Consider the following 15,274-nt stretch of genomic DNA (forward strand, 5'->3'; position numbering starts at 1 on the left):
TTTATCTTCTGCTGAACTGCGGTTTCACGTTTTTATAGCTTTTTATATTTATACCAATATAACCTAATAAATGTTTTTACTTCCTCAGTTACATGACTATGTACAGAATCATTTTACAAGTGCAAGAATGGCTTTGATTGGACTTGGTAAGTTGGGAATTGCCTGCATGTCAGTTTGCTTCTTTTAAGAGTAGTTTTTTAAGTCACAGACATAGAAAACAGACTTTTGGTTGCCAACGGGGAGGGCGACAGGGGAGGGTTGGATTGGAAGTTTGGGAATAGCAGATATAAACTGTTATATATAGAATGGATAAACAACAAGATCCTATTGTACAGGAAACTATATTCAATATCCTGTAATAAACCATAATGGAAAAGAATATTTATAACTGAATCACTTTGCTGTATACCAAAAACTAACACAACATTGTAAATCTTCAGTTAAAAAAAAGAAGTATGACTTGGCAGATAGTGAAACATGTGACTGACTTATTCAATGAGGAGGTAGAATTATCCTTGAAACTCTGAAAAATCAGGTACTATCATACGTAACTATGTATATATACATCTTTTATAGTTATATATAGAGCGATATTTAGATAATTTACAGTTCCATGGTTCTTGGCTCCCAGAGAAAGTGGTAGATAGTCAGAAAATTCACTGAGGCTGCTGACTTTTCCTTTATAATTTGGTGTGGCAGGGGATGGGACACCTTTCCAGTACATTGTAATTCTGTCACTATATAGGTAACCAGCCTCAATTTATAATATACTCACTTGGGTATTTTCTTAAATTCTGATTATACAATTCTCCATTATGTTGTTCTGTCGCATTCTAGCAAGTGGTTAATTGAAAAAAGAGAAACTCTAAGGTGTGCTACTGTTAAATGTTGCACTTATAGCTATGAATAAAAGTATTTTTTCACTGTCTCAATGTGAGTCATTAAAAAAAAGAGTAGTTCTTTAAGCTATAATTATGTGAACCAAAATTTCAGAACTTATCCTCTGTTTATGTCAGAAAGTCAGTATGTGGGGCTTCCCTGGTGGCGCAGTGGTTGAGAGTCCGCCTGCCGATACAAGGGATGCAGGTTCGTGCCCCGGTCCGGGAAGATCCCACATGCCGCGGAGCAGCTGGGCCCGTGAGCCATGGCCGCTGAACCTGCGCGTCCAGAGCCTGTGCTCCGCAATGGGAGAGGCCACAACAGTGAGAGGCCTGCGTACCGCAAAAGAAAAAGAAAAAAAAAAAAAGAAAGTCAGTATGTGATAGGATTTTAATAGCTAGTCTTTCATGGAAACAACCTAAATGTCCATTGACAGATGAATGGATAAAGAAGGTGTGGTACATATATACAATAGAATATTACTCAGCCATTAAAAAGAATGCAATAATGCCATTTGCAGCAACATGGATGGACATAGAGATTATCATACTAAGTGAAGTAAGTCAGAAAGAGAAAGACAAATACCATATATCACTTATACATAGAATCTAAAATATGACACAAATGAACTTATCTATGAAATAGAAACAGACTCACGCAGAGAACAGACTTGTGGTTGCCAAGGGGGAGGGGGCTGGGGGAGGGAAGGATTGGGAGTTTGGGATTAGTAGGTGCAAACTATTATATGTAGAATGATAAACAACAAGGTCCCACTGTATAGCACAGAGAACTATATTCAATATCCTGTGATAAACCATAATGAAAAAGAATATATATATGTATAACTGAGTCACTTTATAGCGGAAATTAACACAACATTGTAAATAAATTATATGTCAATAAAAATTTAAAAAGATACAACTTCCCCAACACAGTTTTATAGCATATAAATAAATCCTCCACAACTCTAAAAAAACAAAAATAGTCTTTTTTATTTTTAAGCAGAATCCAGCATTTAACTTTTTAAAGCACTGGCTTTCAAATTCATTACAGTATTTGCAAAACCTATGACAAAGGGCAGATTTCTCTAAGCAAAGAGCTTTTACAAAGAGCTTTTGTTTTTGTTTTGCTTTGTTTTAAGTACAATTTAGTAGAAAAATAGACAAAGGGCATGAACCAATTCGTGGGGAAAGTGTGTGTGTGTGTGTGTGTGTGTGGCCAATTATTGTAAAAGATAACTAAAAGTTTTTTTATCTGTGAAATTGACAAAAATTAAAAGATTGACACTGCCCAGTATTAACCATGGTATGGAGAAATAGGCACTCTCAAAAATTATTGGTGGGAGTGTAAAATGGTACTTTTTTTTTTGCGGTATGCGGGCCTCTCACTGTTGTGGCCTCTCCCGTTGCGGAGCACAGGCTCCGGACGCGCAGGCTCAGTGGCCATGTCTCACGGGCCCAGCTGCTCCGCGGCATGTGGGATCCTCCCAGACCGGGGCACGAACCCGTGTCCCCTGCATCGGCAGGCGGACTCGCAACCACTGCGCCACCAGGGAAGCCCCAAAATGGTACATTTTTGGAGGACTTTTTTTTTTTTTTTGGCTGCATTGGGTCTTTGTTGCTGCACACGGGCTTTCTCTAGTTGTGGCGAGCGGGAGCTACTCTTCATTGTGGTGCGCGGGCTTCTCATTGCGGTGGCTTCTCTCATTGCGTAGCACAGGCTCTAGGCGTGCGGGCTTCAGTAGTTGAAGCACGTGGCCTCAGTAGTTGTGGCTCACGGCCTCTACAGCACAGGCTCTTTTGTGGCGCACGGGCTTAGTAGTTGTTGCCCTGCGTCATGTGGGATCTTCCCGGACCAGGGATTGAACCCGTGTCTCCTGCATTAGCAGGTGGATTCTTTTTGTTTGTTTGTTTTTGCGGTACTCGGGCCTCTCACTGTTGTGGCCTCTCCCATTGCCGAGCACAGGCTCCAGACACGCAGGCTCAATGGCCATGGCTCACGGTCCCAGCCACTCCGCGGCATGTGGAATCTTCCCGGACCGGGACACGAACCCACATCCCCTGCATCGGCAGGCGGACTCTCAACTGCTGCGCCACCAGGGAAGCCCAGCAGGTGGATTCTTAACCACTGTGCTACCAGGGAAGTCCCTGGAGGTCTATTTTAATATATTAAAATTGTAATTGTTTATACTCTTAGGCCCAGCATTTACTTTTAAGAATTTACCCTGCCAAAACATTTGGTCAAGTTTACAAAATAGTCGCGTGAGAATATTATTTGCAATTTGGGTTTTTATTCATTTGTTTTATAAATAACAGCTTAATTGAGGTATAATTCAGATGCCATAAAATTTACCCTTTTAAAGTGTACAGTTTGTGGTTTTTAGTATACTCACAGAGTTGTGCAACTATTGCCACTATCTAATTCCAGAACATTTTCACCATCCCCAAAAGAAACCCCATACTCATGAGCAGTCACTCCTCGTTCCACCTCCTCCTTGCCTCTGGCAACCATTAATCTCCTTTCTGTCTGTATAGAGCTGACTATTCTGGACATTTCATATAAAGGGAATTATACAATAATAGTCTTTGTAACTGGCTTCTTTCACTTAGTCACTTAGCATAATGTTTTCAAAGTCCATCCATATTGTAACATGTACCAATGTTCCATTCCCTTTTCTGGCTGAAAAATATATTTCATTACCACATTTTGTTATTCATTCATTAGCTGGACATTTGGGTTGTTCCTGAATGTTTTGGCTTTTATGAATATAAACATTCATATATAAGTTTTTTAACAAAACATCTTTTTCATTGTTTTGGGTGTATACCTAGGAGTAGAATTGCCAGGATAGGGTATCTCTCCGTTTATCCATTTGAAGAACTGCCAGACTGTTTTCCAAAGCAGTTGAACCATTTTACATTCCATCAGCAGTGCACAGGGGTTCCAATTTCTCCACATCCTTATCAACACTTATTATCTGTCTTTGATTATGGCCATCCTAATGGATGTGAAGTAGTGTCTCATTGTGGTTTTGATATGCATTTCCGTAGTGATTGATAACATTGAACATATTTTTTTGTGCTTTTTGGCCATCTATATATCTTATTTGGAGAAATGCTTATTCAAGTCCCTTGCCCATTTTTTAATTGGGTTGTTTGTTTTTTTTAATTGTTGAGTTATAAGAGTTCATTATATATTCTGGATACTAATCCTTACCAGATTTTTTCCCATTTTGTGGATTATCTTTTCACTCTTTTGAAAATGTCTTTGATGCACATTGCCATATTGTTTTAATAGCCAACTATTAGAAGCATACTAATGTCCCTCAAGAAGAGATTGATTAAATAAATGATGGTATATCCGTATAATAAAATTCTTTATAACCATTAAATGTTTGGTGTAGTCCATTCACTTAGATGTAAATTACAAAAGACAAGTTAGAAACAATATCAATAGAATGACACCATTTTAAAAATAAAAAGGATAATATTTGCATAGAAAAAGTTCTAGATGAATATATAGTAAAGCTGTAAATGCATATGTCTGGAAGAGTGGCATTATGGGAGGCTGTTATTTTCTTTACTGTTTATTTCTGTAATATTTGAATTGTATAATGATGTATTTTTAAAATAGTGTTTTACAATTGTGTTCTAGAAATTCTGGTTCTAGTTTGTTTTTATTTCTTTTGAAATAGGTGTGAGTCATCCTGTTCTAAAGCAAGTTGCTGAACAGTTTCTCAACATGAGGGGTGGGCTTGGTTTATCTGGTGCAAAGACCAAGTACCGTGGAGGTAAGCGTTTTGTTCCATTAAGGTTAATTTACCAGGGTGCCGCCTCTCCCCCCAGTAGCATATTGGAGTATAATAGGCCTGATTATTTACTACCAAATAGTATCAATGTGGAAAGAAAGAATTAGATTGCTTGAGTGTTATGTATTAAACATGTTTGTGTATGTGTTGGGGGAAGGGCAGGATAGCAAGGAGAGCACCAGGCTAGGGAAAAGCTTAATCTTAATGGGTTAATACTGTGTTGTAAAGAATACTGAAGAATAAAACCAAAAGCCACTTTCTTCGCTCTTGCCTTACCTGGCCCCAGGTGAAATTCGAGAACAGAATGGAGACAGTCTCGTCCATGCTGCTCTTGTAGCAGAAAGTGCTGCTGCAGGAAGTGCAGAAGCAAATGCGTTTAGTGTTCTCCAGCATGTCCTCGGTGCTGGACCACATGTTAAGAGGGGCAGCAATGCCACCAGCTCTCTATACCAAGCTGTTGCCAAGGGAATTCACCAGCCATTTGATGTGAGTCTGAACAGTCGATATCTTTCCTTTTGTTTTCACAGGATCAGTGTTTACGATGTAGTCCTGATAACTTGCTCTTAATGTTAATCTGCTTTTAAAATTTAAGATGAGGGACTTCTCTGGTCGTCCAGTGGTTAAGACTCAGCGCGCTTCCACTGCAGGTGGCACGGGTTCTATCCCTGGCCAGGGAACTAAGATCCCACATGCCACGCGGTGTGGCCAAGAAAAAAACAAAATTAAGATGAACACAAAGAAAATCTTTGTAAAATTGAAGAGACAGCCAGGCTTAATTTTAGTACCTTAGTGGGTCTATCAAAAACTTGCTGTTATTCTAATATAAAAGGAAGAATTGAATGCTTAAAAAGTCAGAAATTCACACTTCAGTTCCCTTTAGAATAAAGTTTTAGATATTAAACATTCCCCTAGATTCTAATTAGTCATTTTTTCTGATTTCTTCTGTCCCCTTCTATTCTTGTGGCTACTTCCTGAATTTCACTGCCCTTCATGTTTTCCAACCAAGTGTACAAGATAAACAGCAAGAAATTACTTACAGACCTGCTCCTCCAGCTTGTGATTAAGTTAAAAGAAAAAAATGACATTTAACCATAACCAAAAGTTATGTTGCCTTAGAAGACACCTTTTTATGACAGTGAGGAAAGTGCTAAAGCTTTCAAAATAATGATACTCAAATCGAGAATGTAAAATGTCAACCGGCAAAATATTTAATGAGTTACGGTAGTTTGCCCAATGTAATGCCCCATGTGACCTTCAATTATATCTTTAAAAAGTAACAAATGTACTAAATTGTAGGATTAAGTATCGTTCATAATTTCAGCAATAGTACATGGCACAGCTAGGTTTATGCCTCTGAGTCTTTGGCCATTTGACACTTAATGGTGAAAATTAAAATCAGTCATCTTCTCTTTTTATTCCTCTGTTTAATACTTTAGTGGTAGTGTCAGACTTTTTTTTTTTTTTAGCAGAGGAGCCTTTTTCATCAGTGCCATTCCCCAATTGCAATGCCCAACACAAAAGTTCTTGCTTTTAAAGAAGTTTAGAAGGCTTACTTGACAGTGAAACCCTTGGAATCTTCTGTACAGAACCTTAGAGTTCCTTGGAGCACAGTTTGAAAACCATTATCTTATTTTTTTTTTCAGTTTATTTATTTTGGCTGCACTGGGTCTTAGTTGTGGCACGTGGGATCTTCATTGCGGCATGTTTAGTTGCAGCATGCGGGCTTCTTAGTTGCAGCGTGTGGGCTTCTTAGTTGCGGCATGCACATGGGATCTAGTTTCCCGACCAGGGATCGAACCCAGGCTCCCTGCAGCTCAGAGTCTTACCCACTGGACCACCAGGGAATTCCCAAAAACCATTATCTTAAATTAGTCCTAGTCCTTAATTAGATATCCTCCAGATTTTCTTTCTCCTGGTTCATGGTCTACTCTGTTTTCTTTTCTTCATGCTTTACTCTTCACCATTGAATGTTAATGATGCTTTGGGTAGTTGGAGTTTAATCTAATCCAGTGACATAATATAATAGAAATTCCTGGGAATTCCCTGGTGGCACAGTGGTTAACAATCCGCCTGCCAATGCAGGGGACATGGGTTCAAGCCCTGGTCCGGGAAAATCCCACATGCTGCGGAGCAACTAGGCCCATGCACCACAACTACTGAGCCTGCACACCACAACTACTGAAGCCCGTGCACCTAGAGCCCATGCTCCACAACAAGAGAAGCCACCGCAATTAGAAGCCCAGGCACCGCAACGAAGAGCAGCCCCCGCTCTCCGCAACTAGAGGAAACCCGCGTGCAGCAATGAAGACCCATTGCAGCCATAAATAAATAAATAAATAAATTTAAAAGATAAATCCACCAAAAAAAAAATTAATATAAATTCCTACTTCAGAATTTGGCCAGAAATTTGGAGGATGACTAGTTAGTCTCAGAATTGTAATTAAACTTCAGGTGATTGAAGTGCATATCTTTGTATGCTTCGTATGGGCCAAACCAATGGTTTTCAAACTTCATCTGGAACACTAGTTTAAAATTCGGAATCCCAGACTGCATCTTTAGTGATCTGAGTGAGTAGATCTGTCGTAGGAACCTGAAAGTCTACATTTTTAATAACAACTCAAGTGATCCTTATGTAAACGGTCCACATAAACACTGAAAAGCACTTTACTAGGGTGTCATGTCCACCTTAAGGAACTTAACACTCTACTCAGACTACAGACAGAAATACCCGTTTTCCAGAGGCTAAACTTCTTGCTCCCTTGGACATCTGAATAATAGATGCTAAGCAGAAATTTTTTTCCTAACCCTTTAATTTTAGTCTATAGGAGAAGTGAAAGCGAATTGGTGAAAAGGAAGTCACCACCAACAGCAGAGGGGAGAAAGCAGGTTTATCTAATGCCAAAGCCCATGATTTATACCACTCAGCTGTACTGAATCTACAGTAGTAATGTTCACAAGTTAATGTTTGCCTTAACTTTTAATCATCAAAAGGTTAGAAAATATCAAGGAAAGTGAGCCGTCATTTTAGAAAGAGTTAAATGAGAAAAGCTAAAACATTACAGTTGTGAAAGAGGTAACCTGTATATAGAACACTTCAGTCCTTAATAGAACCATTTAAGTGAAATATTAATCCGTGTCTTTGCTTATACTGTGAAGGTATACGTTTTTGTCTAGACAGCCTTAGGGAAATTGTGCCCTGTTTTACCTGGTAGAATGACATACAGTAAAGTTTCATTATATTTTCAGGTTTCCGCTTTTAATGCCAGTTACTCAGATTCTGGACTCTTTGGGATTTACACTATCTCACAGGCTGCAGCTGCTGGAGATGTAAGTTGCAAACTCATCAATTCTCACAAGATTTTTTCCTCCATTAACATATTTTTAGTAAGAACATGGAATGTTTGAATGCCATGATTTATCAGAGTTCTGTATAGTGTATTATCATTAAAGTGTTATCTGCTGTGGAGGAAAGTTAGAAATGAAAAACGCATATACTGATGCTTCCAGAAAAGAGGGAGGAAATGTTTCCTTGGTATTTTCGTTCTGTGTGGGCATGTGGCATTGAGTTGTCTCTGGGGTATCTAAATGAAGAACTCAGTTGAGGTCAAGGCCAAGATGTATACTGGGAGTCATCATTATAAAGAGTGTGTTGAAGTCAGGGTTACACGTGAAAGGTTGGAGGAGAAGAAAACTGAAGGTCGAGCTAAGGAAAATGGCCAAAAAGAAACAGAAAGAAAAAGAAGAGAAACTGGCACGTTTGGAGGCCAGGAAAGAAAGAATGGTTAACACTGTTTCGATATACTCTGGATTAACATCCGTTTAGTTACCACAGACAGGTCTGGTAGTTTTAGCAAACTAGGATAATATTGGTGATACTATCAGTTTTTATCAGAGTATTGGAAGTGAACTAAAATTTATAATATTAAGGAATGAATGGGAAGAAAGAAATACAAAGTTGGTGCAGGCAGGTGGAGCTTAGACTTGAGGTGGGTGGTAGTTTTAGGAGAGTTTCCACTGAGAGATTAAGTAGGAAGAGACATTCACACTGAAAGGAAAGAAAATTGGAGCGAATATAGGAGATAAATTATAGATGGATCAAGTCTGAAAAAGCAAGAGCAAGCAGGATCCAAAGTACAATCGGACATTTTAGCCTTGGACACAAAGGCTGATGGGAGAAGAGGATGTCGGGAAGATGAGGAAGTATATCCCTGATAAGGTAGGAAGCTAAGTCATGTTTTGAGAATAAGAGAGAGGAGGAGAGTTTAAAGAAACTAATGAGGTTTGGGACAGATGAGTGGCTAGATGCACACAGAATGAGCATAACAGCAGTACAGATGTCTCCATGAGATAAGTGACCACAAATGCATAGTACAGCCAGACGTCTAGCCTAATGCAGAAATGGAGGAGGCAGGCAGTAGGGTTGATCCCAGGCTGGAATCTTGCAAAGTAGGCAGGTCAGAAGTATGAAAAGATGGCAGGAAGTTGGAAGCACTGGCAAGAGTGATTGAAGAGATGATTCATGGATTTAGGCCAAAGAAGTGAAGCCAGGGGGACCTGATAGGTTGAAAGTGGGCAAATCAAGGACCTAGAGATGTTGATAAAATGGAAGATAAGGATAGTGTGATAAAAGACTTAGGCCAGAGGTCTTGGAATTGAGGATTTCAGAGGTAGGTCAGATCTAGGTTATGTGCATGTCTGGGGTATGGCTATGGAAATGGGTAGCTCACCTGGAGGGGAAATGAAGGTCCTAGAGTTTAGGTGATTAGAAAGAACAGTAAGTAGCAGACCCAGAATGGTGCCAGGGTTGGGAGGGAGAAAATCATGGGCCAGGTTTATTATTAATTTATTTATTCAACATATATTTACCAAGTACCCACCCACATCACTAGAAGTTGATTCCTTCATGACTCTAGCACTCCAGGTATGGACAGGCTTTTCAGATTGGCTATGTATGGATTACTACTTTTTTCTTAGTGAATAGTAAGAGATAGCAGATTAATTACATGATACTTTGAGAGTCTTGGGAAAATTTTGAAGTGCTTATTCTTTGTAGGCAATTATAAATCCCTGAGTTTTCTTTTCCTAAACCCTACTGCCGTCCTCTGCCCTCTGCCACTTAACGTTTGTTAAGAAACTTGGCCACTTGGATATTGTACAAACAGCTGCTTTATGGAACATGGGAAGAGTAAGCAGCACGTAGTGAATTAAGAATTCCAAATGGACACTATACTGTTTCTCTGGAACTAACCTTCCATCTTTTGTTTTTGCCTCAGTAGAGGAGCATTTGAATGCTGCAGCAGCAGACTTTGTTTTTTGTTTGTTTCTTTGTTTGTTTTGTTTTGTTTTTTTGCGGTACGCAGGCCTCTCACTGTTGTGGCCCCTCCCGCTGCGGAGCACAGTCTCCGGACACGCAGGCTCAGCGGCCACGGCTCACGGGCCCAGCCGCTCCGCGGCATGTGGGATCTTCCCGGACCGGGGCACGAACCCGTGTCCCCTGCATCGGCAGGTGGACTCTCAACCACTGTGCCACCAGAGAAGCCCCTGCAGCAGACTTTGGCACTGATCAAAGATGACCAGCTTTTACTTGTCTATCCTAGGTTATCAAGGCTGCCTATAACCAAGTAAAAACAGTTGCTCAAGGAAACCTTTCTAATACAGATGTCCAAGTTGCCAAGTAAGTTTCAATATTAATGTTTCATGTTTCAATTATTTGAAAGTTGTATTTTTTCTAGTTACAACACTATTGTAATAAATACACAAAAAGGATTGAAAGGCACAGAAAAGTATTTAAAAGGAAAGGGAAATATACTCCTACCCCCTAGAGATATAATTGTTAACATTTTGATTATTTTCTTGACCATTTTTAAACATAATTGTTAATATTGTATATATACTTGTTAATAAATAATACTTATTAGTGTTTATTGTAGAAATTGAAAATTACAAAGACAAAAATTATTTTTCATTCCCTACCAATGATTCTTCTCTTTTTTTAACATTATAATGCTGTTTGCATTTATTCCATTTATTTTTATTACTAAAAATTTGTCATAAACAGTTTTAATTGGTGTGTCAAAATATACTTATTGGACATTTTCAACAAGTTGGCAGTTTGAAATTATAAACTATAAAGGATATCTTTGGGTTTTAAAACATTTTTGTATTTCGTATTACTTTCTTGGTATAGATTCGCAACTGGGCCAAGAGTTATAAACATTATAATGAAAGGCTGTGTATTAAAATATACGTTTGTGTTTATGTAATATTTTTATTTTTATATTTTGGAGTCACAATGTTGAAAGGTTTTACCAGTTGATAAGCACATTGTCAGTATATATGAGAGTGCCTGTTCTACCATAACCATTGGCAACTTTTTCCTCTTTACTGATTTGATAGACCAAAAAATGTATCTGATTAAAAGATTGCAATATCTGTCTCCTATTTGGTGATTTTTAAATTCCCACATTGAAAGTGCTAACAACTCCTCTTAACTCAGTAGCTCTGGGAGTTTCTCTAAAAGAGACAGACTTTGGACAGAGTTGGAAATCAGCTTGCATTTTCATACAGGAGTTTAAAACATTTAAATTTGACTCCATCCATTTAGGACAATTCAGAATGTGAATCCTAAAACTCCGGAGGCCTCTATGATCATTTAGTATTGCCCACAAAGGAAATATGACAGGGTGAATTACAACCCAGGAGGGAACAGTCTTTTACCATTTCTGTTCTCATTAGTATTATTACTTTTGTTATACTGAACACACTAAGAAGTGCATCTCTCAAATAAGTACAACACAATTTATTAAATATTGTATACATGGAACCAAGGATCGATAGGATGCAGCTCTGCATGATTGCATCAGAAACAAACCTTATAATAAATTGAAACAATGGATAAGCTTAGGAGAAATCTGTTTCAAATCTAATTTATTTAAGAAAGTGTATTTTCTTAATAAGTGTGGCACAGTTCTTATCAGGTACAGCAACATTTAGAAAATGGAATTTTGGTTGTTAATGTCAAGATATATTTATTTTCTGCCATTTTGATGGAGTTGATACTTTTTTTGTAAGGTTCTTACTCCTCCTATAGTGAAAAAGAGAAGGTGAGGTGTCATTGCTGAAGGGACAAACTAATAATCACTTGGTAAAGTTTATTGCAGGTAAAATCTTTTTTCAATTAAGTGGACAGTGTGGTAAAATTGCTACATTAAATTGTAATTATGTTTAAATGGAAGTCTTGCTACAGAGTGCCAAGGAGATTAGTTTGAGTTAAATAACTCAAGTGCCTTATTGAACATAATTTCTTCCTGGGATAAGAATGAATTGGATTTTGTTTTATTTCAAATTGATGTTTTTGTGCCCATATTTAAGCTACAGGGACTTATAAGACCTATACTGTCCTTCCCCACTTTCCCTACCCTCAGTGAGACAAATCCCAGCACACAAATGGACTAGGGGTGGGGTTAAGGGAAGTTATATTATCAGCACACAGCATTCTGCTAAAGGGACAGTGAGAAGAGCCCACATAGGGATGTTCTTTAATAGAGATACCTAAAACCATCACCAAAAATGTATCTAAAATAGTTGGTGAATTGAAGAAATAGAATGGAGACCTTTAGCACTGTAAGATTTCAAAGCTGTTAGTTAGTTTGTATATTTACCCAAACATGTTTAAGGTGTGGGAACATACTTTGCCTTGCTCTGTAAAACTGGCATCTGCCTTAGTTGCACACCTTTTATTGGACAGGAACAAGCTGAAAGCTGGGTACCTAATGTCAGTGGAGTCTTCTGAGGGTTTCCTGGATGAAGTTGGGTCCCAGGCTCTAGTTGCTGGTTCATATGTGCCGCCATCCACAGTCCTTCAGCAGATTGACTCGGTAGCTGACGCTGATGTCATAAATGTAAGCAAATGAAAATTTATTTAACATCAAATAACTTGTCCTTAATGATCCAGTTTCAGAAGGAATGCGTAACCTTCCTTGGGTTGTATATGCTGTTCTCGTGGTGTTTGGTGCTTATGTACCTGGTGTGGAGGCAGAAGGGCTCATCCCCATATCTGCAGATAGCTTCCTTGTCAACTCAGGGTGATGTATCTTCCTCATGCAACTAAATTACCATTAGGTTAAACCATTTTAAATTCTTAAAGGTCAAGAAGAGTCAAATATTGGCAGTTTCATACGATTCAACCTAATTGTCAAGTTTGGTATTTTCCTCCTCACTCCTAAGAAATAAACTCTATCCTGCCAATCTTTTGCAATCTACCATCTCAAGATTTTCTTTAGTCTTCTCAACATAAGACCTTCTCCTGCCCCTGCTTTATTTTTTTTTTTCACATATATTGTTTCCTATAAAATTGAGTTGTTTTGAGGGCAAGGACTATGTCTTATACCTCTTTGTATTCCCTGCTATGCCTAACAAGTACATGAACTACAGAATGAACCCAAAATCAGTCCTTTCTGTATTAAAAATGCCAACTCCCCTTCCATGGTCGAGGTCTTAACCATCTTCTCACCAAGGGGTCTCCCCTTGGGGATAGAAAAAAGAAGCAGGCTATTTTAAGATAGCAGCCCTGACTTGATTTCACTTGAACCATAAGTTCATCATTACATACTCTTCCAAATGGCTGTGCTCATCTTATATACCATACTATCATGTGAGTCCAACCCAGCTGCCTGCAACACTGTCTATTAAAAAAGCTGGCCTGAGATAATGTGGGACTGCTCCTCGTGGTATTGCACTTAACCTAAACAACCAGCCTTTGGACTCAAAGTAGCGGCATAAGGAATACTAGGATATAAAGTGTAACTTTTAAGTTAACAATCAGTTTATTTTTATTGACTCAGACTATTTGCCATTGCAATACCAAAGCAGGGAAGTACAGCTCTGCTCAAGGAGACTCTGCCCTGTTTTGCAACGTCAGAAGGGTTTTCCTTTTCCCTCTTTAACAGCTACGCTCCTATTTAGAGCACCACACTTGCTCAGTCACACGTAGGATGAAATACTCAAAGGAACAAGTTTATCTACTTGCTTATTTCTATTAACTTTCTGTCTTATTTTGTTTGTTTACTTAAAGGCTGCAAAGAAGTTTGTTTCTGGCCAGAAGTCAATGGCAGCAAGTGGAAATTTGGGGCATACACCTTTCGTTGATGAGTTGTAGTACTGAAACACATATTGCAGGAAAGAGCTGAACATTTTCTCAACTAAGAGCAGCAAGTATGTGAAAGTGAAAAGTCTTTAATGTAACATTTATCTTTTTTTCCAGTGAGATGAAATATCAAAAAGCATAAATGCAGGTAATTGTTCCCAACTGACCTAAAGTCAATAAAACTTCTGTTTAAATGTTTTTCTTGCGTTTTTCCTAATCAGTTAATCAACAAGTATTTGATACATGCTGAGTTTTTGTTTTAGATGCTTTAAAGGAGAACAGGAATATAATAAGTACAGAAGCATGAGAAACTATTAAAAATTAAGGCTAAGTGGCTATCAGAGTAACTATTTCCAGATTATTATTGGTGGCTTTTTAAGATAAACACAGTTAAAAGTCTGTCTTCTTGGGTAAGAATAATTAAATGGTCTGGGTTTTACCCCCTTTTTTGCCTTTTTTGCGAAAGAGTTATTTGTGAAAAATATAAATTCCCTGCCAGTCATATCCTGTATTCGCACTGCTTCATTTTATCTTCACTGTGGCAGAATTTTGTGGGTTTTTTTCCTTGCCTTCTCCCTCATCTGTTTCTATCCTATCTCTTTCAAGTAATTAACTATCAACCCAACATTCAAAGTAACAGTAGGGGGACTTCCCTGGTGGTCCAGTGGTTAAGAATCCACCTTCCAGTGCAGGGGACACGGGTTGGATCCCTGGTCGGGGAACTAAGATCCCACATGCTGTGCGGCAACTAAGCCCGAGCGCTCTAGGGCCCATGTGCCACAACTAGAGAGCCCTTGTGCCGCAACTACTGAGCCTGCACGCCACAATGAAAGATCCCACATGCCACAACTAAGACCCGGTGCAGCCAAATAAATAAATATTTTTTAAAAAAAGGTAAAAGTGGAGCTGAAAAGGGGGAAAAAAACTAGTGTGAACAACTAGGCAAAAATCTCATTTCTTTTAAGTAGGGCACTTGAAGTTTACAAACGAGAAACTAAAGTAAAATGTGATACTTGAAGAGTAAAATTCTCTACTGTGTTTACACATTCTGATATTGGGTTCCTCTGCTGCATTTTCTAAATGATGAGACATTCTTCTCAGAAAGGAGGGTCCTAAGGATCTGAATAATTGTGAGGCCTGTGAAACCCCAAGGAAATCTTCGGATATCACACTGAAGAAGGTCTCTAAAGGCTTTACAACACACTCGTGAAAGAGAAATGTTAAGCCTGTACATATTCCTGTAAGTATAGCAAATGTATACATGGCAGTGCACAAAAAATGGGTGTTTTCAAGACAAATGCTCCTGTGGTCACAGATTTGCAAACTGCTGCCTAACCAACTTTTTTTTTTTTTTTTTTTTTTGAACTTAAGCAAGCTTTATTTGGGAACGCTCCCGGGCGAGGTTCATTGGTCCGAGAGAAAGGGGCCAGGGAAGTCGCCTC

At 38.6% G+C, this 15,274-nt stretch overlaps 1 protein-coding gene across 1 annotated transcript in view; it reads left to right on the forward strand.

Moving 5' to 3' along the window:
- The window catches only part of UQCRC2 (ubiquinol-cytochrome c reductase core protein 2), a 31,469-nt gene extending 17,439 nt beyond the window's left edge, over positions 1-14,030 (forward strand). Inside the window, exons 8-14 of the mRNA XM_060031881.1 lie at positions 89-146; positions 4,574-4,669; positions 4,974-5,173; positions 7,934-8,014; positions 10,285-10,361; positions 12,435-12,588; positions 13,761-14,030. Coding sequence (XP_059887864.1) covers positions 89-146; positions 4,574-4,669; positions 4,974-5,173; positions 7,934-8,014; positions 10,285-10,361; positions 12,435-12,588; positions 13,761-13,844 — 750 coding nt within the window. The 3' untranslated portion in view covers positions 13,845-14,030. The remainder of the gene's footprint in view (positions 1-88; positions 147-4,573; positions 4,670-4,973; positions 5,174-7,933; positions 8,015-10,284; positions 10,362-12,434; positions 12,589-13,760) is intronic.
- The last annotated feature ends 1,244 nt before the right edge of the window (positions 14,031-15,274 follow it).

The sequence above is a fragment of the Delphinus delphis genome, chromosome 15 (genome assembly GCF_949987515.2).
Source record: "Delphinus delphis chromosome 15, mDelDel1.2, whole genome shotgun sequence".
In the NCBI taxonomy this organism is placed as follows: domain Eukaryota; kingdom Metazoa; phylum Chordata; class Mammalia; order Artiodactyla; family Delphinidae; genus Delphinus; species Delphinus delphis.